The 26,127-nt window shown below is 38.4% G+C and overlaps 3 protein-coding genes and 1 long non-coding RNA gene across 5 annotated transcripts; 2 read left to right on the forward strand and 2 right to left on the reverse strand.

Moving 5' to 3' along the window:
- Positions 1-2,382: 2,382 nt before the first annotated feature.
- LOC134676258 (zinc finger protein Xfin-like) lies at positions 2,383-7,339 on the reverse strand. 2 transcript variants are annotated; one of them, XM_063534614.1, is made up of 4 exons: positions 7,060-7,339; positions 6,279-6,414; positions 5,830-5,925; positions 2,383-5,352 (listed from the first exon to the last, which is right to left on the reverse strand). In XM_063534614.1, the coding sequence occupies exons 1-4, from the start codon at positions 7,201-7,203 to the stop codon at positions 4,184-4,186; spliced, it is 1,545 nt and encodes a 514-aa protein (XP_063390684.1). In that variant the 5' UTR covers positions 7,204-7,339; the 3' UTR covers positions 2,383-4,183. The 2 variants fall into 2 exon arrangements, with proteins under 2 accessions (XP_063390684.1, XP_063390682.1); XM_063534612.1 differs by having other exon boundaries at positions 5,821-5,925.
- Positions 7,340-7,556: 217 nt separating this feature from the next.
- LOC134676570 (uncharacterized) lies at positions 7,557-10,384 on the forward strand. Its single transcript, XM_063534962.1, has 4 exons — positions 7,557-7,620; positions 8,088-8,271; positions 9,645-9,749; positions 10,261-10,384. Exons 1-4 carry the CDS (start codon positions 7,557-7,559, stop codon positions 10,382-10,384), a joined length of 477 nt encoding a protein of 158 aa, XP_063391032.1.
- Positions 10,385-13,142: 2,758 nt separating this feature from the next.
- On the forward strand, positions 13,143-25,792 carry LOC134676261 (zinc finger protein 248-like). Its single transcript, XM_063534618.1, has 4 exons — positions 13,143-13,316; positions 14,527-14,731; positions 18,932-19,093; positions 24,375-25,792. The coding sequence occupies exons 1-4, from the start codon at positions 13,191-13,193 to the stop codon at positions 25,364-25,366; spliced, it is 1,485 nt and encodes a 494-aa protein (XP_063390688.1). The 5' UTR covers positions 13,143-13,190; the 3' UTR covers positions 25,367-25,792.
- LOC134676333 (uncharacterized) lies at positions 21,252-23,794 on the reverse strand. The gene is made up of 3 exons (XR_010099908.1): positions 23,130-23,794; positions 21,960-22,125; positions 21,252-21,874 (listed from the first exon to the last, which is right to left on the reverse strand). It is a non-coding gene; the product is annotated as an uncharacterized LOC134676333 (long non-coding RNA).
- Positions 25,793-26,127: the final 335 nt, after the last annotated feature.

Genomic DNA, 26,127 nt, shown 5'->3' on the forward strand with positions numbered 1-26,127 from the left:
AGTATAATAAGCCCCCATTCGCACGGGAGCTTTTTCAACGCGCGTTAAAAAAGCTGTCGTGCGAATGGGGGTTTACGCGTTATGTAAAATAGTCCTGAAGATCAAAAGGTTGTAATGTTTTTTTTTTTTTTTTTTATTATGCATGGGTTTACTCATGGCCACAGACTAGCCGAGGCGTAGACGTGGCCTACGATGGAGCGAGCTCGCCCAGAAGGTGCCTGTTCACTCTTGATTTGAAGGTTGCCGGGTTATAAGAGCACGGAAATATAGACGCCGGCAAGGAATTCCATTCCTTGGCAGTGCGCATAAGGAAAGTAGAAGCAAAGCGCTTAGTGCGAATTGGCGGAATATCTACCAAGTAAGGATGGAAACCGGCCGTGCGTCTAAAAGTCCGATGGTAGAATGGGGACGGTGGAATGAGCTCGTGTAGCTCTTGGGCACACTCCCCGAAGTGCAACCTGTAGAATACCGACAGGCTGGCGACTTTCCGCCGATGGGCCAAAGTCTGAAGCTTAGCCGTTAGCTTCTTGTCGCCAATCATCCTCCTGGCTCTGCGCTCCACTGAGTCCAAAGCGGCGAGTTGGTATTTAGCTGAGCCATCCCACAGGTGGCTGCAATACTCCATACACGACCGGACTTGAGCTTTGTAAAGTGTTAGAAGCTGTCCAGGTGTGAAGTATCGCTTCACCTTATTTAGGACGCCCAGCTTTCTGGCCGCAGTTTGTGCTTTAGACTCAATGTAGGTAAAATACCATTTAAATAATAATGTTTAATAATAACTATGGATATTTTACATTAAATTTATCACTTAATAAATAAACTTCTATTCAACCATAGGCAACGTTTATTTAAAATACATAAAGAAAATTTCTTTTTAAAAAATATTTTTAACATAGACAATGAAATATAATAAATATATAAATATCATGAAGCTCAAAGTAATAAATGTTATAGGTGCCAATTTGACGGCTGAATTAGATGGCGCTGTACGGCGCCATAAGTATTGTGGTGACTGGATTTTCGAGTTTTATTAGTTTGAGAAGTTGGTTACCGCATTTATATACGGGACCGCACAACGCCATTTACTTCAGCTGTTAAACACAGCTACACAACGTAAGAGTCCTTGTATAGTCGCCATCAGTTATATCGGAGCGGCCAAGGTGCCCACAAATATCTGAACAAGCCCCTATTTTCAAGGCTTTAAGAATGCATGTTCCAATATTTTTGAGCACCTTGGCCGCTCCGATATATCTGATAGCGACGGTATGTGTCTCTGTCTATGATTCCACAGAATATAACCACATAATTTGTGACAAAGTAATACAACCAAATAGTGATTTTATTGCTCAAGGCATAGAGCTCAAATTGCAATACCCTAATTTTAACAGATCTTATTTCTTACTTAAATGTATAATACAATTGTTTGACATGTATAATTATATTATTATTACATTATAAATACAACCCATCTGTTACGTCTAACAACTTGGTTCTTACCCTTATTACTACACATATTTACAGAAACTATACAGGGTGATTGACATCGTTTGCCAAATTAAAACGGCAGAGAGGTTGAGTCATTTGCTCAGTGGCGGATTTGCCCCAAGGCACAGTAGGCCCGGGCCTAGGCCGGCATAATATTTGGGGGCGGCAAATTGTGACAAAAAATTCGCTGATGGTAACAAGAAATAACTCAAAATATAGTCAATATTATGGGTGCCTTGAAAGGGGCGGCTACATGGCCTGGGGCCTAGGGCGGCAAAGACTGCAAATCCGCCACTGCATTTGCTATCTACTCATGCCTAGAAAAATAAAATTGGCCATGGTTTTTTTTACTACTACGCAAGTAAAAATTTGAAATTTACGAAAAACTGTCATAAAAGTGAAAATTATTTTTTGCACCAAATTAAAAATTTCTAGGCCTGAGAAAATAGCAAATGACTCAACCTATGGGGTCATCCATTAATTACGTCACACGAATTTCTAGGTTTTTTGACCCCTCCTTGTCAGTTGTCACACTTGGTCACATTTGGCAAACCCCTCCCCCCTAGTGTGACGTCACATTTTTTCTACGAAATCGCCAAATCGAATTAAGTAAGTACCTAAGTATTATTAATATTTTATCAAAATATTTTTGACGATATAAATATTAGTAATTTTATAACCCAAAACTGCTTAGGAAAGAAAATTAAACGTGTAAACACGATTATCGTTTTAAAAACTTGTTATTTAAGTGTACAGCGAATAAAATAATTTAAATAAATTTTCGGTTACTGATGAAGTTAAAGTGACGTCACAAAGTTTGTGTCTCCCCCCTCCCCCATGTCACAATATGTCACATTTTCTTGACCCCCTCCCTCCCCCTAAACGTGTGATGTAATTAATGGACGACCCCTATCTGCCGTTTCCATTTGGCAAACGATGTACCAAACACCCTGTATTATTAGTATTATAACCTATTACGAGACAAACAGCTAACTCGTACAGATACACATGTAGTGCATAATTATTTTCCATCGTATATTCTCGGAAACGTTCGTATTTGTCATGCTAGTTCAGTCAACCCATAGACTAGGAATCCTCTACACCGAGTTTAGAGCAATTATTTCATGCATCCGATGATGCCAAAAATGCGGGGGTGCGCGGGACGAGGTGAACGAAGTCCCGTGCCGTGATTGGTCCGTTCAAAGACACGGACGTCACACAAAGACACTTTTGACTCGAATGGAGTAAAATTACCGTATGCGTGGCAGAGGGGGTAGCGCGACCATGCTTAGTCTGGAGGATGTTTTGTCTGTGAGTCAACCTCAGTACTTTTTGTACCGAGACTGACTGAAATAGCAAGACACGTTCGTACGTTCCCGTGAAAATACGATGGAAATGAATTAAATAATTATACACTACATCTGAAGAGTGTCTTCTCAAAAGGGCTTATTTTTGTATGGTTTTCATAAATCCTACGCCGGAACATGCGACACAACTGAAAACCGCCGTGTCGCCCAAATAATTTTTAACTTGTAAGATTTTACTATTGTACGTATGTTAGTCTGTAAGTATGTATCTATGGGCACAGAATAAATAATATTACTAGGTACAGAAGACTCACTCTCTAACAAAACGTGTCTGTAACGATCAGCACAGATATGGCCGCTAGGTGGCGACAGCGCCACGCGCAGCTTATGGCAAACCCCAAAATTGGTGTGGAACGGATGTACTTTTAGCTACCTGTAGCAAAGCGACGAAATCGCGGAGTGAGCCACGCCTGCTATGGGCCTTAGTTGCCTGATCTGATAATAAATGATATTTAATTTTTAATTTTAATAAATAAATAAGCCCTTTTGGAAATATACTCCTCATTGTAAATAAAACATGACCTTGATCCCAAATGAATATGCGAATTTTCACAAATGAATTTTCAACACGATCGGACTAAAAATGCAAAAATTCAAGATGGCGGCGGGCTTCTTACAATATAGTGAGTTTTAGTGCAACGTTCTACCGCCTGGGTGCAGCACTAGCACAAACCGTAGAACATAGAAGAACCTATATATACTAAACCGTAAAACATAGTATATGTGATGATGCATCAAGCATTGACATATATATCTAAGAATGGTGCTAGTTCAGCGTCACTCACGAATTCGATCCAATCGTGGAGTCTAACGCAACAGAACGCAACTATCTAACTACTATACAGGGCGTCCCAAGACTATGTGACATCAAGGGAAAGTACCTTAAATATCTTAGATAGGATATTTTGCTGAAAGAAGATATTATTTTATGTTAAAAAAAAATTTAAACTGCATTCATAGATTTTTAAATAATCACATGGTTGAACCGGGAATCGAACCCGCTACACGAGAAAAAAAAATCACCTTATAGTTTTATCATACCGATCGAAAGGATTCATCATAAGGATTAGTTTTTGCTAAATAACATAGTGTCAGAAATAAAAGGAATGCGTGATGCAAACTCATAAACCAATCGCGTTGTGGCATTACTTAGACTGCACTATTGGCACAAATTCGTGTGAGTAACACCGCTGCGTTGGCCCCATTTTAGTGCCCGCAAGGCCCGTCCTTATATGTCAATGGCATCAAGGCGGTTTCTTTCCTGTATGTGCTAGTGGTGCCCCCTACTAACATTATCTATTTTTACCTCGGACACTAGGGTCTTCAGCCGTTCAAATAGAGTGCAACGGCTGCACAATCTTCTCATCTATCTCCACTTTCCTCTCATGCACCTTCAGATGCCCCTTCAACGTGCATTTCTGGGTAAAGGCCCTTCCACACACCGGACAAATGAACCTCTTGTCATTCGTATGAATCCTCATATGCTCTCTAAGCGTTTTCTTCCTTTGATACGATTTCTGACATATATGACACACATGGATCCTTTCCCCGTCGTGCTTAATCATATGCATTTTTAAAGCGTTCTTAGTATAGAAAGCTAAGTCGCATTTATCACATTTATGGTTCCGTTCGTTCAAATGATCTCTCCGGACATGACTCGACAAGTGTCCCGGGGTAATGTAGCTCTGCGGACATGCTTTACACTTGTATCGCTTCAGCTCTTCGTTGTGAATCTCGGCTAAATGCTTCTGTCGAGCGTAGAAAGATGTTAGAGATATATTGCAACGCTTGCAAGCGTACCGCACTCCGGCCTTATGTTCCTTAGATACATGATTCTCTCGCTTAGTGACTCTGTCGAAGACCGCATCACAATATTTACAAGCGAATTCACCGACTTCATGAGTCCTCATATGTCCTCTTAACCTCGCTTTCGAAGCGAAAGCTTTTCCACAATTCTCACAGATGTAATTCGGGTAATGTATGTTCATATGAGTATTTAGACTTACAAAATTGAGAAACGTTTTCTTACAAACAGGACAGTCTAGCTGATCCTTTTCTAGTTTGAATGGTAAGTTGCTCCATTTCCCGTTACTATATTTAAGTCTAGTACAATTTTCGACATGCGCATTCAATTCTTCGAAGTTATTCAAATCCGTCGTGCATATTTTGCACCGTAACTGCGTAGCGCTTTTATAGAACCTTTGTGAATTCGAGAACATCATTTTCTTGAAAGCGATGTGTATATTTTTCTTATTATGTTGTGATACATGTTTCTTCATATCCTCGAGTTTGGAGAGTGTCTCAGGGCATATGGCGCAGGCGAACAGCCTGTTTTTTCGTATTTTAAACGGGAAAAGACCTTGGGTGAGCATTGTTTCAGTATCGGCGATGTCTTTGAAGTCTTTGGACTTCTTTACGGTGATAGTGATGAATTTTTTTCTGGTTTTTCGCGGCTTGAACACTTCTGTAGTGGGCTCCTTTTTAACAATGACTGATAATGCTGAAATGAAATAAGATAAGATAAGATTTTGTGAATAATGGATCATCATCATCATCTCAGCCATAAGACGTCCACTGCTGAACATAGGCCTCCCCCTTAGACCTGCATGATGGGGGGTGAACGCCATAATCGCCAGCTTGGCAGGCGGGTTGGCGATCGCAGTCGAGTACACCGAATTTGAGGGACGCTGCTGCCCGTCCACGGTTGTCTTGGACGTAGTTTAAGGACATACCCGGGTCCAGAATAATGGATAATTGGTAGAAAATAATTTTCTGTTAACTTTTCAAGGCCATGCTACCTAAAATTTGGCATGTAAAAGGCATATATAAGTTTTGGGTACAGACATATTTTTATACCACGTCAGTGATAAACAAGTAAAACAAGCATACGACCCACCTGAACATCATCGGTTACCGTGGCGTATGGAGGCCTGCAACTCCCATAAAATCGGATTTTTCAAGAACAAACCAACGTTACCTTTGTCGTCGTCATCATCATCATCGTCGGGGTCGAGGTCGAAGTCCGCGGGGCTGCCGGCGTCGTCGATGAAGTCAATACTCTCTTTCTTCACGTCTGATAAAGATAAATAAATAATAAATATTAGGGGACATCTTGCACAGATCAACCTAGCCCCAAACTAAGACAGAAAGTGGCAATAGGAACTATGTGATGAAACAACGCAACCTAATTGTGTAAGGAGTTTTTAGATTTGTATCAATGAGTATTAGTTGCCAGTGGAAAGAAAAGTACAGTCAGTGAGAAAAGCTTGTACCAAAAATAGAAATCAAACGCAGCCGTGATGATGGTTTGTAAACCTTCTCAAGAAGCAATCTATTGATAGGTAAAAACCGCATGAAAATCCATTCATTAGTTTTCGACTTTATCGCGAACGTTTTATAAGGTGTGGTGATAAGTCTATAACTTACTGAACATCTTGGCCGAGTCTTCGAGACTGCGGAGAGAATGCAAAGCCTGATCCTTGAAGGCCATGCTCTCCAGTAACCGAGTGGCGCACGGGTCGCACACCAACTGCTTCGTGTCCCCCAGCTCCATCAGGCTTATCTATAAATAGAAATAAGAAATCGTAACATATTGGTACCCAAGAGGTTGCACATGGAGCCAGAGGAGACCTCGAACATAGGAGTTATTCACTTATCTCTGCAGCTGACTGACATACCCCTGGTGTTTGGGGTGCGGGAATGATTATGTCTATGTGTATTTATTTTTTTTATATTCTAAAATTATTATCAAACCTTGAATTGAAAATGCGAAGCAAGGGCCAAATGTTTTTAGAAATGTTAAAATAGTTCGGGTTTACATTTTTTTAGTTTATTTTCTAACATTTCCGCACCCAAAACCCGGGGTATGGCTAATGTTATATGGGTGAGACATTTCAGACCTTATACCTAAATGACTCTTTCGCAAAATTTACAAAATTGGACATAAAGGGCGACCCAGTCACGTATGGAACTATAGTTTAAGGGCCAGACGAACTTTGGAACGTAATACATATTTATGCAAAAACATCAACATCCTATTGGAATTGAAGTCAAGTGTGTTATAAGTAAAATGTTTACGTTTATTAAATTCCCGAGTCACAAAGATAAGTAGATTATGTTTATGGTTTTAAAAAATAAAATAAAAATTAGGTAAAAAAAAAGTAGATAGTAATTTCACATGTCCAACCAACCGACAGGATCAACTTACATCTATGCTGAAACATTTTAACAATATATCCGCGTAAGACGGAACATCGGCCGAACTGCAACCAAGCATACTCTTCACAGCCCCCTCGTTCAAACACAGGTTGCAGACCCCCAGCAGCGGTAGGCTTTCCACTGTTATCTCCATTTTGTTCTCAGATTTCCACTCCACGATTAAACTCAATTCATTTCGATTAACGCTAATCACGATAAACCAAAATTCCAATTAATTTTTGACAGTAAAGAACTGACATTTGTGACTGACAGTTTTTAGTTTTTTGGACTTTGGCGTGAGGAATTCATACAGCCTTTTTTTTTTTTATATATGATGTATTTTTCTGTTTGGAAATGAAACAAAGGTTAGGTTTTGAAAATAAACTATCCTTTCAGTCCTGACTGAAATCACGATTTTTGCTTTGGCAGAAGATTAAAATTACATTACAACGTATTGCTGTTTTATACTACTTATATAAATACATTGATTTTAGTATCACAAAGTTAATGTCTAATCAAGATCAGCCACATCTTCAATGTAATAATCAGAAACACACAGAAGAAGACGAGGGTATGCTTTTTTATTTAATTTTCCAGCAGCCTAAACCAAGCAAAAATTGTAAGTAAAGTAGGCATTCTACTTTTATTCTCAAACCAGTGTTGTTAATTTTATGACTAGCTTTTGCCCGCGACTTCGTCTGAGTGGAATTAGTGACAGCAGCTAAAGTAGGTATAGCGCCTGGATAATGCTAATAGCAATCATTCAATTCGCGCATTGCTTACTTCAATTAATAGGCAATTCATTAACTCTTTCAATTCCACCCCCTTTGCACTCTCTTTAGGGATTATCTAAGCCATAAAAACTATCCTATGTCCTTCCCTGGGATTCAAACTATCTTTTTACCAAATTAGAGCTAAATCAGTTTAAATAGTGGCTTACGCGTGATAGGTAACAGACAGACAAACAGACTTTCGTATTAATTATTTCCTTGCCTTGCATGCTTACTTCAGTGACTTAGTAAATATTCTTCAAATCAGATGCAGAATTCAATGAAAACCTATCAAAGAACTTCGATGTCCTACCGCTGTTCGAACGGCAGTACAGTACCTTCATAAGCATAAAGAAATACTCACTCAACAGCAACGAAAAGCTAAGGAACCGCTGGCATGAACGCGCGATGACCGGAAAATCAGCTGGCATTAAAATGATGCCTAATATCAAGTAATTCAGTTTTTTTTTCTAAATTGTTTTTAGGTGTTTCTAAAGGAAGGACAGTCTGCCTATAACTTTCCTTTGTGTTTGGAACATAGTAAATGGCAATTAAACTATTTAAACTACATAAATATACTACGATCGACGAGCAACGAGTGGCGAATTTTAAAACACGACCGAGGGGAGTGTTTTAAAAATCGACACGAGTTGCCTATTACCTATTCGTACGTGTATCATACAACGTTTTACAGTACATATGGCCTATTAAATTGTCGACGTAGTTACGTAATGTGCTTATGCACATGCACATGGTATCGTAATGGAGGATCTATATCTGAATCCCTAAAGTCTTTTCTCCTATCTTTGCATTCCCTAATATTGTTTGTCATAATGATCAGTTGTCCTAACACTCGTATACCCTAATTTTGGTTTCCCTATTATCGACTGGCCGATTTTTTTTTGTCCTAATATGTTTTTCCTTAATGGCACTTTCCATATTGAGTATTTATCCTAATGTTATGTAGCATAATTCTTTTTTTGCCTAATTATTGTTAGGCCTAAAAATTATATATCCTAACCATCATGTTACCTAATTTTACTTAGCCTATCGTTTCTTGACCTAATACTCGTATGTCCTAATTTAAATTTCCCTCCTAACCTAACCAATGGCAGCACTTCATTTTTGCGAGGATCGCAGTTCTAACCTTCTTACCTAACCTAACCCACTTTTGTGACAGCAGTTCGTTTTTTCGAGGGTCACAGTTCTAACCTAACCTAACCCACTTTTGTGGCAGCAGTTCGTTTTTCTGAGGGTCACAGTTCTAACCTAACCTAACCCACTTTTGTGGCAGCAGTTCGTTTTTTCGAGGGTCACAGTTCTAACCTAACCTAACCCACTTTCGTGGCAGCAGTTCGTTTTTTCGAGGGTCACAGTTCTAACCTAACCTAACCCACTTTTGTGGCAACAGTTCGTTATCATTCATTATGGAAAGTAATTGTTATGATAATTGATCAATAGGAAAAGTAACTGTTATGATAATAGATTATTAGGGCAAAAACAGTTAGAGCATGTTATTTTATGCCAAACATTGTTAGGGATTTCGAAAATATGGTAAAAAACTTTAGGGGTCTTGATAGTTATGGTATAAATGCTTAGGACAAATGATTCTTAGGCTAACCATTACATTATGGAAAATAATCGTTATGACAATTGATCGTTAGGGCATGTGCCCATTAGGACAAACCAGAGTGACTTTAGGACAAACGTTGTTAGGGATTCAGAATGACACCCGTAATGGAGCACCAGATGTAATGTAAACATGTAAATAAAAAAACAGGCTTATTTTGTACATATATATTTAACTTTTACATTCTGTTTCCAGTGACTACCATTTCCACAACTGTCGCACTAAGTTTCTGCCGTCTGAGTCGCTGGCCAACTTTAAGTCAGCGCATTTCCATCTCACACCAGGACCCGGCGTTGACAGGTAGCTATACAGGGTGATTCCGGGGTCGTGGAGCAAGCGATCAAGGCATGATACACAAGCCCATACTGAACAACTTTTACTATGGGACCAACTCCGAAATCGCGAAAAAAAAAATTGGTAGTTTCATACATTTCGGCCGATCACATGTTGTCGTGTTCTATGGGAAGGCCAGTTTTTTTTCGCGATTTCGGATTTGGTCCCATAGTAAAGCCAGCGATCAAGGCATAATACAGTGATCGGCCGAAATGTATGAAACTACCAATTTTTTTTTCGCGATTTCGGAGTTGGTCCCATAGTAAAAGTTGTTCAGTATGGGCTTGTGTATCATGCCTTGATCGCTTGCTCCACGACCCCGGAATCACCCTGTATATTTAAATAGTGGGTAAATCGGGAGTTCTCAAGTTTTTGTACTGACAAAGCGGGTTTGCCAGAGTACAGATAAATTATGCCCGAATTACCCGATAACTCTGGACATGTAGGTATATTTGCTTAATTAATTTTATTTTCTCAGATATGGACAAAGACCTATACCAGATGACATGGTATCGAAGAGAATCAAGCCCGAAGCTCAACCGACAACCAGTAAAAATAAAACTAAAACGTCTCGGGTAGAGCGACAGGAATTAGTCAAGTAAAACAATGTTTTGGACGTGTCATTACGTCGTTCTCATAGAAATTTGAATTTAGCGCGTTTTACTAATGAAAAGTGGGTTTGCCAGAGTATGTTGTTATTTTTAATAATTGTATGTTTTTATAAAGAAAATACTGGTGTGAACTGTCTGCACGGACGTAGAGATTAACTGGATGGCGGACATTGGCCAAAAAGTGTGTCCACATGAGATAGTCAAGGTGGGCCGTTGTATCTCTTTCTAATTAGGGTGACCATACGTCTTATGTATGTGGGATATTAGGATAACATTTAAATATATAGTTTGACCAGGATCTTTCCTTAATCGTGCATAGTTATATTAGTAATAGAAATCATACTCTCTTTTCGCCTAAAAAGGGATGGATATAGTTTTTTCTCTTCTATAAAACGCTTCACACAACCTTAGGTACTTAATTTAGTTGTTCTAAATGGTATGTTCACATTACGGCACCTATGCAATTAAAACTGCACGAGGCCATGCGCTTGGCGAGGAAGAGAACCCTATGGAGGAACCTGGTCTTCAACAGAAGGATATGATGTCACGATCCTCAGTATTGAGGGACCAAGTGAAGAAGAAAAGCTGTTACTAGTAGGCGTAGGTACTGGATCACGAACATGGTCGATCGTCAGGAAGGTGGTCCGCCGTAACGTCTGTCAAGAACACAGGTATGAGTGAGAGAGATAGAGAGACAAATACGCTGACAGAACCAGAGGGTCTACTGTGAACCATGTTCGACGTGTTGCCTCTCTGTCACACTTACGTACGAATTTACAAGTGCGACAAAGACGCAACGGGATAGGCTCTCTGGACAGTGGAGGAATTACATACAGTCTTTGCCGCCTTAGGCCCCAAGCCCTACATAGCAAGCTCTAGCCGCCCCCCCTTTCTCAGCACCCATCATATAGCCTGCCGCCCAAAATATCTGGCCGCCCTAGGCCCGGGCCTACTCGGTCTTAGGGCAAATTCGTAATTGCCTGACGGTCGCGTGGGTCCGCTACGCCCGCTTGCTATCGTTTTTAACTAGGACGCTTGTCACTGGACCATAGACATCGAAGTTTGCAAATAGCGAGCATCTTTCTCTGTTACTGTAATTACTCCTTTATAGGAGTAAAAGAGAAAGATGCCCGTAATTTGCGAACTTCGGTGTTCACGGTGCTAGGCCACCTGTGCGAAAAGAGAAGAGTCGTGAAATGTAAAGAAATTAGTGATGTGCCGTTCTTAGTAATTTTTCCAAAGAGGGTAAATTCCCAGTAACGTTTCTGTTATCGTCCCAAAAGTCAGTAAATTACGATAAAGTTCTATTTTTCTTTTATTATCAATGTGTTTATTATTATTATAACAATGCATGAATGTGTCTGTAATGTTTAAGGACTTTGGATTTCAATTTTGGTAATTATTTATTCTGTATTGGCTCTCATTTCACCAATTTAAACATGCCGAAATAAATACATACCTATTTATATAAACTTACTTAAGTACCTAATAAAAATTGTGTAACACTGATTCTCATCGTGCCGACATCATAGTCACCCTAATGAGTTTGACAATGTTGTCTTGTATTTTTATCGCAAAATGTAATAATTGTGGCTTCCTGGTGAAACAATATTCCACAATTAGAAATTCTTTCACTCCCACAACCTTTAACGCAACATATTTTCACCATTTTTAGGAAATTTTGCATTCACGTGTTTTGATAACATGTCATGACGATAGGGATACCAATTAACATTCAAAGTTTCTACAATGTCTACCACACCAAAATTAATGTTTTTTTTGTTGTCCACATGCTTGGTTAAATCAGTTAATAATATTGACATCATACTTATTTACAAATTTCTTAAAAGATATCAAAACCTTACTCTGAATATAGCATTTAAATAATATAAGAAGTTATTTAAGAGCCCTTCAACGTGCACACTAGCGCCACAGCTAAATAATCGTGATTATTTAAATTTAACGAAAGATATTGAAAAAAGGGGGCCGCTACGTACTGTATTGTGTATATAAGTACCTTTTGAATACATCAGACTAGTTTTTATGTTGCTGGATTCGTCAATCTATGCGTCCAAAGTTAAAACGGCCGTTTTTGTTTTGAGTTCCTAGATCGACGAAACCAGCAACACAAAAACTAGTTTGATGTATTCAAAGGGTACTTAAATACACAATACAGTACGTAGCGGCCCCCTTTTTTCAATATCTTTCGTTAAATTTAAATAACCACGATTATTTAGCTGTGGCGCTAGTGTGCACGTTGAAGGGCTCTTAATTTGAGTAGTATATTGATATAAATACTACCACAATGGTATATTTTTAACATTGGCAACACGTGCGAGTGAGACACCGCGACCCACCTTTGCTATCTCAAGTGGACCGTTTTTTCTAGTCTGGTACGAACGTCTTTCTAGCTCGGTGATAAAGTTCAATTTAGTATGGCAAAAAAAGTGACAGTGCAGTCCATCTTATAAGTCCATGACTGTCTGTGACTACTTATGAGTGCGTTCAAAAATTACAATATTTCTGTTTCGAACTCCTTGCAATTTTTTGAATTCATGAGTTTAATTACAACATTGATTAGGAGTAAATTTTTGTTTGTGTGTTTTTTGTTGGTTTTACTTAATATTAACAAAGTAGTATGTCGAAGTGTGATAAAATCGCAATTCCAATAGTTGAACATGTTCACCCTGCCGTTATTGAACGCACTTTTCTGTCAAAACATTATCGGAAATTGTTTCGTATCAGATTTAAATGAAACATTAGAATATCAACATAGATTGACGAAAATCATATAATTATGTCTTCGAATACGTGCCTGTTCTGCCTAGGGCCAGAAGGCACGGAAGACATTTTCCATAAACATTACCATGAAGGAAAGAATCAAATGTATTCTGAGATATTATTGAAAACTTATAATGTAACCGTAAGTACTATTATGTTTGCGCTTAAACCCTGTGTCAATGTCGGCGGCCGATCGTAAGATCAGGCATATCGTGAAATTCCTAGGCATATCGTCAAACGTGAAAATCTTTGACTGAAACATTTTGACTCGTTCCCTGAGTCGACGGAGCCCCGCTACGCGAGGCTCCTATTTCTGGGCAGTTTGTCCTAAGGGCATCGGAAGCAACCTATCTTACCTATATATTGGTTTCATGTGACTCCTCAAAACAATACACAGGAACATTACGATCTGCCTTATCTTACGATCGGCCGCCGACATCAACACTGTCTACCTATCATAATGGCATGATTATTGTATTGTATTGTATTGTAGCTCGGGCGATTTTCCGCAACTCGACGTCTTGCGCCTATTTTGCGTGATAGGGGGTGGGCTAGTCTTGCCAGCCCAGCTCCTCGAGGAATCCTATCAAACCTTTGATGTTGAGTAGGACCTCGGGGAGGTCACTCGGGGATCCGAGATGTTTTGCCCTGTATGGGGCCAATCCGCTGCATTCCAACACCACGTGAGAGGCTGTTTCTTCTTGGCATGATTATTAAATCACTACAACTTATAAAAGTCCACCGCCTTATCTGTCTGTTTATATGTATGTATGTTAACAATAACCTACTAAAACTGAAAATATTCGTGCGGATTTCACCTACCATTAGAGTGATTCTAAAGGAAGGTTTAAGTGTATAATTTGTTATGGTTTTGTGTAACCCGTGAGAAACTTGGACGGGTCGCTAGTTAAAGGATAAATGGAAAATTCACCGTTTCAGGCAAGACTCGAAATTGCAATCTTTTGGAATACCGCTCCAATCTCTCTTAACAAACTGAGCTACTGAAACTTACGAAAGATCTCAACCTCATGTCGTCTCAAACTATCTCTATATTAAATAATCCAAATCTTTTAGGTGTTTTGGGGCCCCCCCACATCTAGCGTCGGCGTCTGTCGGCGTCTGGTCAGCGCTATGGAAAATGACGTCGCTGCGCAGTTGCGTCGACGCTGCGTCGACGTTGCGTCGAGCAGCGGCCATACAATTGTAGACGCCAGATGTGGGGGGGCCCTTAGGTGTAAAGATACATTTGTCAATTTTCAAAACAAGACAAGAAATGCAATATTTTAATATGAAGGCGAAAGTAACAAACAGGGAGTGATTTTTGCATTTATAATAAATGGTATGAATTTTAGGCACCACAAGACATCCAAAACAGCAAGATTTGTGAACAGTGTGTAACTGAATTGCGGAGAGCCGCAGAATTCAAAACTAAAGTTATAAAATCTATCAACTACTTGTCGTCAGCACATTTGAAAGTAGAAAATTACTACTGTGATGATTTTGATGACAAAATTAGTGTGGAATTTGATGAAGGGCCACAACCCGTTGAAAATACAGGTAAAGTGAAGTTCATATTAAGTAACTTTTTTTTATGATGTAGCAGGCAAACAAGAAACCAGCCTGATTGATTTTATTTATTTATTTATTAAAAACTTACACATAAGTTAACAGTATAGCACCATAGCACTTACGTGGTATATACATTTAAGATTCAATGGTGAGCAATAGGGAGTATTACTGCAATGCAATGTTCTGCCGCCAGAGTGCAGCACTAATTTGTTTAGTAAACCATAGAGTAACCTATACATACTATGACTTAAACAGTTTTTTGACAATATTTCAATATAACATTGAGGGCCCCCCCACATCTGGCGTCTTTCGAGCGTCGGCGTCTACAATTCTATGGCCGACGTCGACGCAACTGTGCAGCGACGTCATTTTCCATAGCGCTGGACCGACGCCGACAGACGCCGACGCTCGAAAGACGCCAGATGTGGGGGGGCCCTCAACACCAAAGGGCTACAAGTGCATTGCCAAAAGTTTTGTAGGGGATTTCATTTTAAACCATTTGAATGACAAGCTAGCAACTTTTAAGATAGCATGAGTGGCTATTGTAAGCATATGTATATTATACTACACACAAACACACGAAACACGTGCGTAGAGAGGCCATACACGTGTCGAGTATTGTTCTTTTGGTGTTGGTGGTGGTTCGTTATATTTATTTGTGTATTTATTCTAGCAGCGCTGGGAGGGTGGGAACATTAATTGCATGTAAAAAATACACAAGTAAGTATTGACTAGCACGTTATCTTTTCGCGGATTAGCAAAGTAATATTTTTGGTTTTAAATTTTAATTAAGCATATACTGTCATACTCCCCAAGCCGATTGGTCATCGTGGGGATTGCGACCAATACCCTCCCACAAATACACACACACATATGAAGGCTAAAAAGTGTTTAAATTTGAATACTACTATACGTATAGGAACATATAATGTCCGATCCCTCTCATCAAATGAGCGATACCTGCAACTCATGCATGCACTAGAAAACGTCAACTTTGATGTGCTAGGACTATCTGAAGTTAAGAGGAATGGCTGCCAAATCGAAGAATACCAGGACTACATTCTGTGTTACATTGGTGAAACAAAAGGTTTACATGGCGTGGGATTTCTAATTAAGAAGGAACATAAACACAAAATACATAATTTTACAGGGATCTCTGAAAGGGTTGCCCTGCTACAACTGAAAATAGAAGACTTTAACATCTCAATTATCCAGACATACGCCCCAACAGATACAGCACAAGATGAAGTTGTTGAAGCATTCTATAACGACTTGGAGAAAGCACACAGTCTAGCGGATGAGAACCTCATAGTAATGGGTGACTTTAACGCGAAAATTGGACAGCCTAAGAAAGAAGAAAGCCCATGTTTTGGAAATTATGGATACGGAGAACGCAATACGAGGGGTCAACTACTAATAGACTATGCTCTCGAACACAACTTACTAATCGTCAATACACTCTTCAAGAAAAAAAGCAGTAAGCGTTGGACATGGACATCTCCCAACCAAAAAATCCAAAATGAGATAGATTTTATTATGACTAACAAACATCATATGGTAAAAAACATGGAAGTTTTAAACAAAGTCAACTTCTCTTCAGACCACAGACTACTTCGAGCAACATTCAGTCTATGTCATAAAAGTAAAAACAGAAAAAATTATAAAAACCAGATAATAAGTCCTAAAACTGATGACGAAATTAAAAACTATATAGAAAATTTAAAAACAAATCTTAGCGATGAATTAACCAATGTGCCGGGAAGTGTTCAAACATATTACAACTACCTGGAAGAGAATATATTGCGCAGCTTACAAACTAACGAAGAAACTAGAAGGAAACAACATACAATACTTAGCAATCACACAAAACAACTAATCAAGAAACGCACAGAATTAATACAACTTAAAAACAAAACTAAAGATCAAAAAAAGGAACTCACTGAAATGTTTAAAATTACTAACAAAGCAATAAAACAGGACTACAATAATTACAGGGAAGAGATAATTACAAGGAACATACATACACGCAGAAGTACCAAAAGAGCTTACAAGGAAATGTCTCTACATAAAAATTGGATACAAAAATTAGAGAACAGCTCAGGCGAGACCAAATCAAGGAAGGAGATATTAGAACACGCAACTAAGTTTTATAGAGAACTCTACAGCAAGAAAGAAAATACACCGTTACAGCAAGAACACAATATCACCAGCAATGGGTGCAACATAGTTAAACCAATTGATGAAGATGAAGTACTCTCTCACATAAAGAAACTGAAAAATGAGAAGAGCCCAGGCCCAGATGGGCTAACAAATGACTGCCTTAAACTAGGAGCTCCAATTTTACTTAAACGCTTAAAAAAGCTATTTAATATGATACTAGAATTTGAAATAGTACCAAAACAATGGTGCTCTTCTGATATAGTACTAATATATAAAAAAGGAGACCCATTAGATATTGGAAATTACAGACCCATTAGCCTACTGACAAGTGTCTACAAGCTCTTCACATCGATTATACTGAAAAGAATTGCTATAAAAATCGACACCGCACAACCAAGAGAACAGGCAGGCTTCCGCTCAGGCTTTAGCACAACCGATCATATACATGTAGTGGAACAACTAATTGAAAAATTTAATGAATTCAGGAAACCACTATATGTTGCTTTTGTTGACTACAGCAAAGCCTTTGACAGCATCAGTCACAACTCAATCTGGAACGCACTAAAAGTGTCAGGAGTAGAACAGAAATACATAAATATCATCAAACACATATACTCAAATAGCACAAGCAGAGTTAAACTTGAAAGAAGAGGAGATCATATCAAAATTGAAAGAGGAGTAAGGCAAGGCGACCCTCTGTCACCCAAGCTTTTCATTGCCGTACTAGAAAATATTTTTAAAAACATAAACTGGACTGGATATGGTATTAACATTGATGGATGTCGCCTAACGCACCTGCGGTTTGCAGATGACATAATCATATTTGCAGAAAGAGCTAAACAACTAGAAAATATGTTACAGACACTAGACAAGGAAAGCGATGAAGTAGGCTTACAAATGAACAGAAGCAAAACGAAGGTAATGACTAATAGCCTTGACACCCCCATCAATGTAAAAGGAAATACAATTGAATATGTAAAGAAATACATATACCTGGGCAAGCAAATTTCCTTTTCACGGACTAATTACGAGGAAGAGGTAGATAGAAGGAAAAATATTACATGGCGAAAGTTTTGGTCATTCAAAGAAATTCTGAAAGGAAAATTTAGTATGAAGATAAAAAGAATAGTAATGGACACATGCCTTCTGCCTAGTTTATTATACGGATGTCAAACGTGGACTTACACCAATAAGATCAAACAAAACATAAACACCACACAACGAGCCATGGAAAGAAGCATACTGGGAATAAACAAAATGCACAAAATTAAAAACGACACTATAAGAATAAAAACAAACGTCAAAGATGCGCTCACACAAGCCCTTAAGCTCAAATGGCAATGGGCAGGACATATTTCAAGATACACAGATGACAGATGGACAACACTAACAACAAGATGGAAAGGACCATTACCAGCCAAGAGGAAAGTTGGCAAACCAGTCAAACGGTGGACTGATGACATAGTAGAGGTTGCAGGAAAAGACTGGATGTACAATGCCAAACACAGACATTTATGGAAGAAATGGGAGGAGGCCTTTACCCAAACGGGATCCATACCTCACGAAAGGAGGAAAAACAACAGAAACAACAGCATAAAAACATATTTTAACAGAAACTAAAAAATAGAGTTATGGAAATAAAGAGGCTATAATAATACTGTCAAAGTAATATATTTGCTTGTATGTAACAATGATGTCGGTGTGTGCATGACAGTTTAAGTACAGTATAAATGAAAAATGGTGACATTAGTAACAAAAGTATTACTTATAAAATTTAACCTCTAAGGCCCAGCCATACAAATGGAAAATCCAAAATTTGCGCCTGTAGTTTGAACCCTTAGTGCAGTGAATAGAGTTGATTTTGGTTTTAATTGAAAATTTAACGAAACAAAAGAAATACGACTCTATTCCAATTAAATATGATTTAAATTTCATCGAACTGAATAAATACTATAGGTGGGACCTTGTGCCTTAGGAGGATAAATGTGACATATTTATTTTTGTAACTATGGTTCGTTAATTTTTCAGGTCTTTATGTCATAAAACTGAACTCCAAGAATAGCTTTTATGATGATAACAAGAAGACTTCTGTAGCGCATGATACTGAGGTTGTGGGTTTCCATGATGATGATGATGATGAAACAAGTTTAGTGCAAGAAACAAGCCTATTGGAAGAAAGAAAAAGTAAAGGTGAGAGTTGAAAGGGGCAATTATATTCTACTAGATGAAAACCCGGCTTCGCTCGGGTAAAATAAATTATAATAATAGGTACTAATTTTGAATTGAGTAATTATTTACTTTAATACTTCAAACCTTCATCAAGGCAGTTACATACCTATCTCATCTCCGATAACTTTAAATCCATCATACAGTTTAACTGGTTTACTAATATGTGGCCGAAAATTGTATGGCAAATTATCACTTCCCAAACTATTTTTCCCATAGTATCATTTGGCAAAACTATCAGATGGCAAACCAATGTTTCGCATATATATAACATGTCGCAAATGATTATTTACAATATTATTGTATGGCAAAATATTTAGTTGGTCATGTTTCAAAATGTCTTTTATTGTTATGTCGAATGTATTGATAGGCATAAATTATTTTTCGCCTAATATTGTGATGCATACTACTAAATACCCTAATAATATAGTACTCAACTACTCATGGTACAAATTACAGTAGCATTTTATTTCGTTACGTAGGTAGTTTTTTCGAGATGTACAGTTCAATGATGGAGGTAGTAATTTTGTTTACTACATTTCTGGCAACAGTTTGTTTTCGTGGGGTCGCAATTCTTACCTAACCTAACCCACTTTTCTGGCAACAGTTCGTTTTCTTGGGGGTCGCAGTTCTAACCTAACCTAACCCACCTTTCAGGCAACAGTTTGTTTTCGTGGGGTCGCAGTTCTGACCTAACCTAACCCACTTTTCTGGCAACAGCTCGTTTTCTTGGGGGTTGCTGTTCTAACCTAACCTAACCCACTTTTCTGGCAACAGTTCGTTTTCTTGGGGGTTGCAGTTCTAATCTAACCTAACCCACTTTTCTGGCAACAGTTCGTTTTCTTGGGGGTGGCAGTTCTAACCTAACCCACCTTTCAGGCAACTGTTTTCGTAGGGTCGCAGTTCTAACCTAACCTAACCCACTTTTCTGCCAACAGTTCGTTTTCTTGGGGGTCGCAGTTCTAATCTAACCTAACCCACCTCTCAGGCAACAGTTTGTTTTCGTGGGGACGCAGTTCTAACCTAACCTAAGCCACTTTTCTGGCAACAGTTCGTTTTCTTCGGGGTTGCAGTTCTAACCTAACCTACTTTTCTGGCAACAGTTCGTTTTCTTGGGGGTCGCAGTTCTAACCTAACCCACCTTTCAGGCAACAGTTTGTTTTCGTGGGGTCGCAGTTCTAACCTAACCTAACCCACTTTTCTGGCAACAGTTCGTTTTCTCGGGGGTCGCAGTTCTAACCTAACCTAACCCACCTTTCAGGTAACAGTTTGTTTTCGTGGGGTCGCAGTTCTAACCTAACCTAACCCACTTTTCTGGCAACAGTTTGTTTTCGTGGGATCGCAGTTCTAACGTAACCAAACCCACTTTTCTGGCAACAGTTCGTTTTCTCGGGGGTCGCAGTTCTAACCTAACCCACCTTTGGGGCAACAGTTTGTTTTCTTGGGGTCGCAGTTCTAACCTAACCTAACCCACTTTTCTGGCAACAGTTCGTTTTCTTGGGGATTGCAGTCATCTAACCTAAAACATGTTGGTACAGTCATCAAATCTATTAGCGTAGTGGCACCCGTCCATGGAAATATGTAGATACGTTTGTTAAAAAAAAAGCCACCAACAGGTCAAATAGCCATCAAAATATATTATGAAAAGTAAGTATAATAATAGGTACTAATTTTGAATTGAGTAATTCGCTCGTATATAATTCGTATTCGCTTACTTGTTGCATTTCGGTTCTGTACCTCTCACCTAAGGGGCTGTCCATAAATTACGTCATCGTATTTGACCATTTTTGAATTTTTGACCCCCCCTCCCCCTAAAATCATCCAAAAATCATGCTTCGAATGACCCCGTTTCCTCCTACGTCATGCTAGCATCATCCGATGTCCAGACCCCCTCCCCCTTATTTGAAATGACGAAATTTATGAATAGCCCCTAACGGACTAACCCACTTTTCCATCTCAAAGGAGGGAACCCAAATTTCATGCACCCGTCATGGCACTAAAATGTCAGTATGGAAGTTGTGAGTACAATTTCATCTCAATTCACCTGACGATTTATAAAAAGACATGCTGACGTTATTTTTATTTATTTTTACTTGAATTTACAAAAAATATATCTTATATAAAAATAGTACAATTTACTACAACAATCAGTCTTTTGGAATTAAATACATATAAATAAACGAATTAAACTAAGTATATCATATAAAGTTAGCCTTTCACAAAACCAAGTATAGTAAGGCTATGAGGTATTCCACCAAAGATTAGCAAGGACCATGATTCCATCAGAGATGTGCAAGGATGCGTAGAGAGGTAGATTTGTTTCTTTAGAGTGAATATTAGAATTACTTCAATTACCTATCCTCACTGAGCGCAGTCCTGGAGGACAATTTGTATTGGTTCTTACAAACACATTCCTCGCTATGCATCCCCACATCCCAGGAGAAACCGCAGCTTTACCATCTGTCAAACACATTCTTCTCAAAACATTTTTTTGTTTCAAAATGTCTAAAACTTGAAATGACTTACAATTTCTTAAAACATTAAAGTTTTTATCTGAATTTTAATTTTGGATTTTCTCCCCTTAATACAAATTTGAAAAGAACTGAACCTAGTTAATACATTTTCATCATTTGGGTGGTCTTCGGGCCGTGATGTTTAACTTTGTTTTATAATACCGTCCCGCTCTTCGTCTCCTTTTAAAGTGACATAATTAATTCCTTCAGCATTTATGTCAAGATAAGTGACCTTAAATAAAAATAAAATACCTAATGTAATAAATACATGTCCATAAGAAACAAAACTTTATGCATATAATTATCATTATACATACCGGAAAGTCATCAAAAAAATCCAGAGAGCTCTTCGATATAGAAGCAAATGATTTTGAGATTTCGGATGCTGTAGTGTGGATGTATTTTTTTTTATCTCCACAACCTTATTAATCCACATTTGTCTGGCAGTCTTCTAACTACAGCATTCAAAATACTTGAAACTATCTGCAAAAAATGAATATTGTATGGGTATATAAATACAGATTTTAAAAGTATAACTGGAACTGGAAGGGAGGATTAGAGCCACTTGCACCATCCCACTAACCCGGGGTTAAGCATTTAAACCGTGAAGGCAGGCGTGGCTCACTCCGTGATTTCGTCGCTTTGCCACAGGTAGCTAAAAGTACATCTGTTCCGCCCTAATTTTGGGGAAAGCCATAAGCCGCGCGTGGCACTGTCGCCACCTAGCGGTCATATCTGTGCTGATCGTAACAGACACATTTTGTTAAAGAGTGAATCTTCTGCATCTAGTACTATTATTTATTCTGTTGTGAAGGCCCACTTGCACCATATCAATAACCCGGGGCTAAGCGGTCAAACCGTTAACCCAATGTCAAATTGTACTGGTAATCATGGTAACTCCAGGTTTAACCCGTTAACCCCAGGTTAGTGGAATGGTGCAACTGAGCCTAACAGTGTCAAACTGTACTGGTAACCATGGTAACTTAACTCCAGGTTTAACCGCTCAACCCCGCCTAACCCGGCGGGATAGTGGAATGGTGCAAGGAATAATTTCACATTTTTTTTGGGTGATAGAAAGAGTTTATACATCTTAAGTAGCTACATAAAATAATAATAATGATTCATGGATACATGTGTGTGGACACAGCACATTAAAGTTCAATTTAGATTTAATCTTAGGAAAAGCACTTACCAAGATTTATATGACTTACATATATTTATATCACATTATATGTATGCATCTGCTGCATATTATATTTGCAAGTACTTTGTGTACAGTCGGCAAAGCTATTAGCTTGGTATGGTACCTGGCAAATATTTTACCGTGAGAATAGTTACATACAGTAAATAAATCTTTACGAACCGCCCTTCGTTGCATTGTTTTTCAGCGTTTGTGGCAAGGTTTGTTCAGGTAACAAAATTATTTGTCAACAACATGACAACAATAATAAAAGATTGAAAAAATTATGTCGGTCAAAGATACTCACGATTTTCGGCATAGGTTTGTTTTACGCGGCGGTGCCGTGTCATCGTTAGTAAGTATAGTCCTCCTCCTCCTCATCGTTTTCGATGACGGCGACCCCAAATAAATCGTTGACGTTGTCTAGCGTGAACCCTGGCTGGCCAGGCCGAACTTGGCCTTTAATAGGTACTCTATTGCACGCGTGACAATAAAGTTGGCTAGCTGCGTCGAGCGTGTACACGTAGGAGGGCTTAGGTTAGTCACAAACATTTAGACCCTTTACTGAAAATTAATTAATTTCAGACTGGTAAAGCACAAAGTTTTGGTTTTACCATGGTTTTACCCGTCAATCAATTGAATCAATGCACAATACATGTCATCTGTCACCAGTGTCATCTTACACTGACAGTAGTCGTTTTTTTTTAATAGGCTTACCCACACTCTCACCAGCAATCTGTCCAACATGCATGACGGACGTAAAAATATTTACAATTTCTGAACGAAACCATAGAGCTGTCAAATGTCAAACAACAAATTGAACATTTGCATTCTTTGTCGAAATTTTTTCACTTTTAAATGCAAAATACTCGACAATACGAATTTTGCGGATACATGTTCTCGATTCAAAAGTGATATTTTTTCAAGCTCTTTCGATTGAGCATAATTTCATTTAGGTCTACCGTCAAACCGGTTCACGATTATTTATATAGATTCTTTTTAAATTTCCGTTGGGGGTATCCATTTTTCATTAATTACATCACACATTTAGGGGGGGAGGGGGTCAAGAAAATGTGACATGTTGTGACAGGCGGGAGGGGGGGGGGGGGGGAGTCACAAACTTTGTGATGTCACTTTAACTTATTAATTCGCTGTACAGTTAAATAACAAATTTTTGGAACGAAAATCATAATTTTTATTCGTTTAATTTTCTTTCCTAATCAGTTTTGGGTTATAAAATTACTAATATTTCTTTTTTCAAAAATATTTTGATAAAATATTAATAATAGGTACAACCTACTTGATTCGATACGTCGAATTCGTTGTAAAAATGTGACGTCACACCAGGGGAGGAGGGGTCTGGGTCTGCCAAATGCACAGAATGTGACCAAGTGTGACAATGAGGGGGGAGGGGTCAAAAAACCTTGAAATTCGTGTTATGTAATTAATGGCCCAATGACCCATTGTATACCTAATAACAGTAATAACTATAAACTTTAGGTTTATAAATGTTATAAAATGAATTTGAATTATGTTCTATTTCTTTTCTCAGGTTATCAAAAGAGTGTGCAGCAAAATTTAAAACAACCAGAATCACAAAACCACAAGGACTTAAAGGAAAACTCTTTGAGACTAGTATTCAACTCCAATCTTTGTCTATTCAAATCTTTGAAAACCAAATATGGCTGCTTTGTCTGCAAAGAAGCATTTCTTAGCATAAAAGATTTAAGAGAACATTCGAAAATACACTCTAATGCAGAGGCGATAAAAGCCAAATTCAATCGCTTGAGAGGCATGTCATACCAAAATGCAGATATTTCAAATTTAGAATGCACCAAATGTGGAGCAGCTTGCTTGGATTTGAACGATTTGAAAAAACACCTCATAGAAAACCATGAGATTAAATTTGGAGTCACTGAACATTTTTTAATACCGTACAAACTACAGGATTCCTTCAAATGTGTTTTATGTAGTGAAAAATTCAACACATACATGAGACTATCCGTTCATATGAATAACCATTATTCAAACAATGTATGCGAAATATGCGGAAATTCTTACATAAATAGAATAAGTCTAAGAATCCATATGCAAACGCAGCATAAAGAAAAAAAATGTAGTCTATGCTCTGAAACTTTTTTAACAAGTTACGCGCGCGTTAGACACATGAGGACACACCATAACAGTTCCATGTCAAAAAGGTATTGTCTTATCTGTGGTAAAACGTTCCTTTACACGTATCAGCTGATCGAGCATAAAATCTTAGAGCACGGCGCGAAACGACAGTTGAGCAAGTGTTCTATATGCCCAAAAACGTTTCCGAATCAGCAAAATTTAAAGATTCACATACGTTCCGTGCATGTTAGAGAGAGGAATTTTCCATGTCACGCTTGTGAGATGAGGTTTTTTACCAAGTGTGATCAGAAAAGGCATGAGAAGACGCATTTAGATGAAAAGTCGTATGTTTGTGGCATTTGTGAGAGTAAATTTAAGGGGAAGGACTCTTTGAGAAGGCATTTGAGGCGCCAGCACGGACATACTTAGTGGGATGTGAGCAGAGGACATAATTGTGACTATAAGGTTCAATATCTTATAAATTAAGGAAAAATTATAAATATGACTTTGAATGAGATCTGAATTCGCGGCTTTGGGATAACGGCCGGCCCATAGAGTAATATAAGTAAAGAAAAAGTGGTAAGAGTGGTGTACACATATGTATATTAGCAATATTAGTATGTTATGTACCTATGTATTAATTGTTAACTAATCTAGTACTAATCGATCCAGTAAACTTCTGAGAGGCTACCGCGAATTGCGGGCATTTTTCTCTGCCACTCTAATTACGCCGTTATTGGAGTAAAAGAGAAAGATCCCCGCAATTTGCGAACTTCGATTTTCGCGGTTATAGTCCTGGTTAGGGTAGAATGTGACTGATGTACCTACACTACCTACAGCTAGATAGACTGAATTGTAAATTATTCTGTAAACGACTGAATTAAACCACTACAGAAGAATATAATTGTACTTTTTATTTTATTTATAGCATATTATTATAGGTAGGAAGCGCTGGTGGCCTAGCGGTAAGAGCGTGCGACTTGCAATCCGGAGGTCGCGGGTTCAAATCCCGGCTCGTACCAATGAGTTTTTCGGAACTTATGTACGAAATATCATTTGATATTTACCAGTCGCTTTTCGGTGAAGGAAAACATCGTGAGGAAACCTGCATACATCTGCGAAGAAATTCAAAGGTGTATGTGAAGTCCCCAATCCGCATTGGGCTAGCGTGAGGACTATAGCCCAAGCCC

The sequence above is a fragment of the Cydia fagiglandana genome, chromosome 24 (genome assembly GCF_963556715.1).
Source record: "Cydia fagiglandana chromosome 24, ilCydFagi1.1, whole genome shotgun sequence".
In the NCBI taxonomy this organism is placed as follows: Eukaryota; Metazoa; Arthropoda; class Insecta; order Lepidoptera; family Tortricidae; genus Cydia; species Cydia fagiglandana.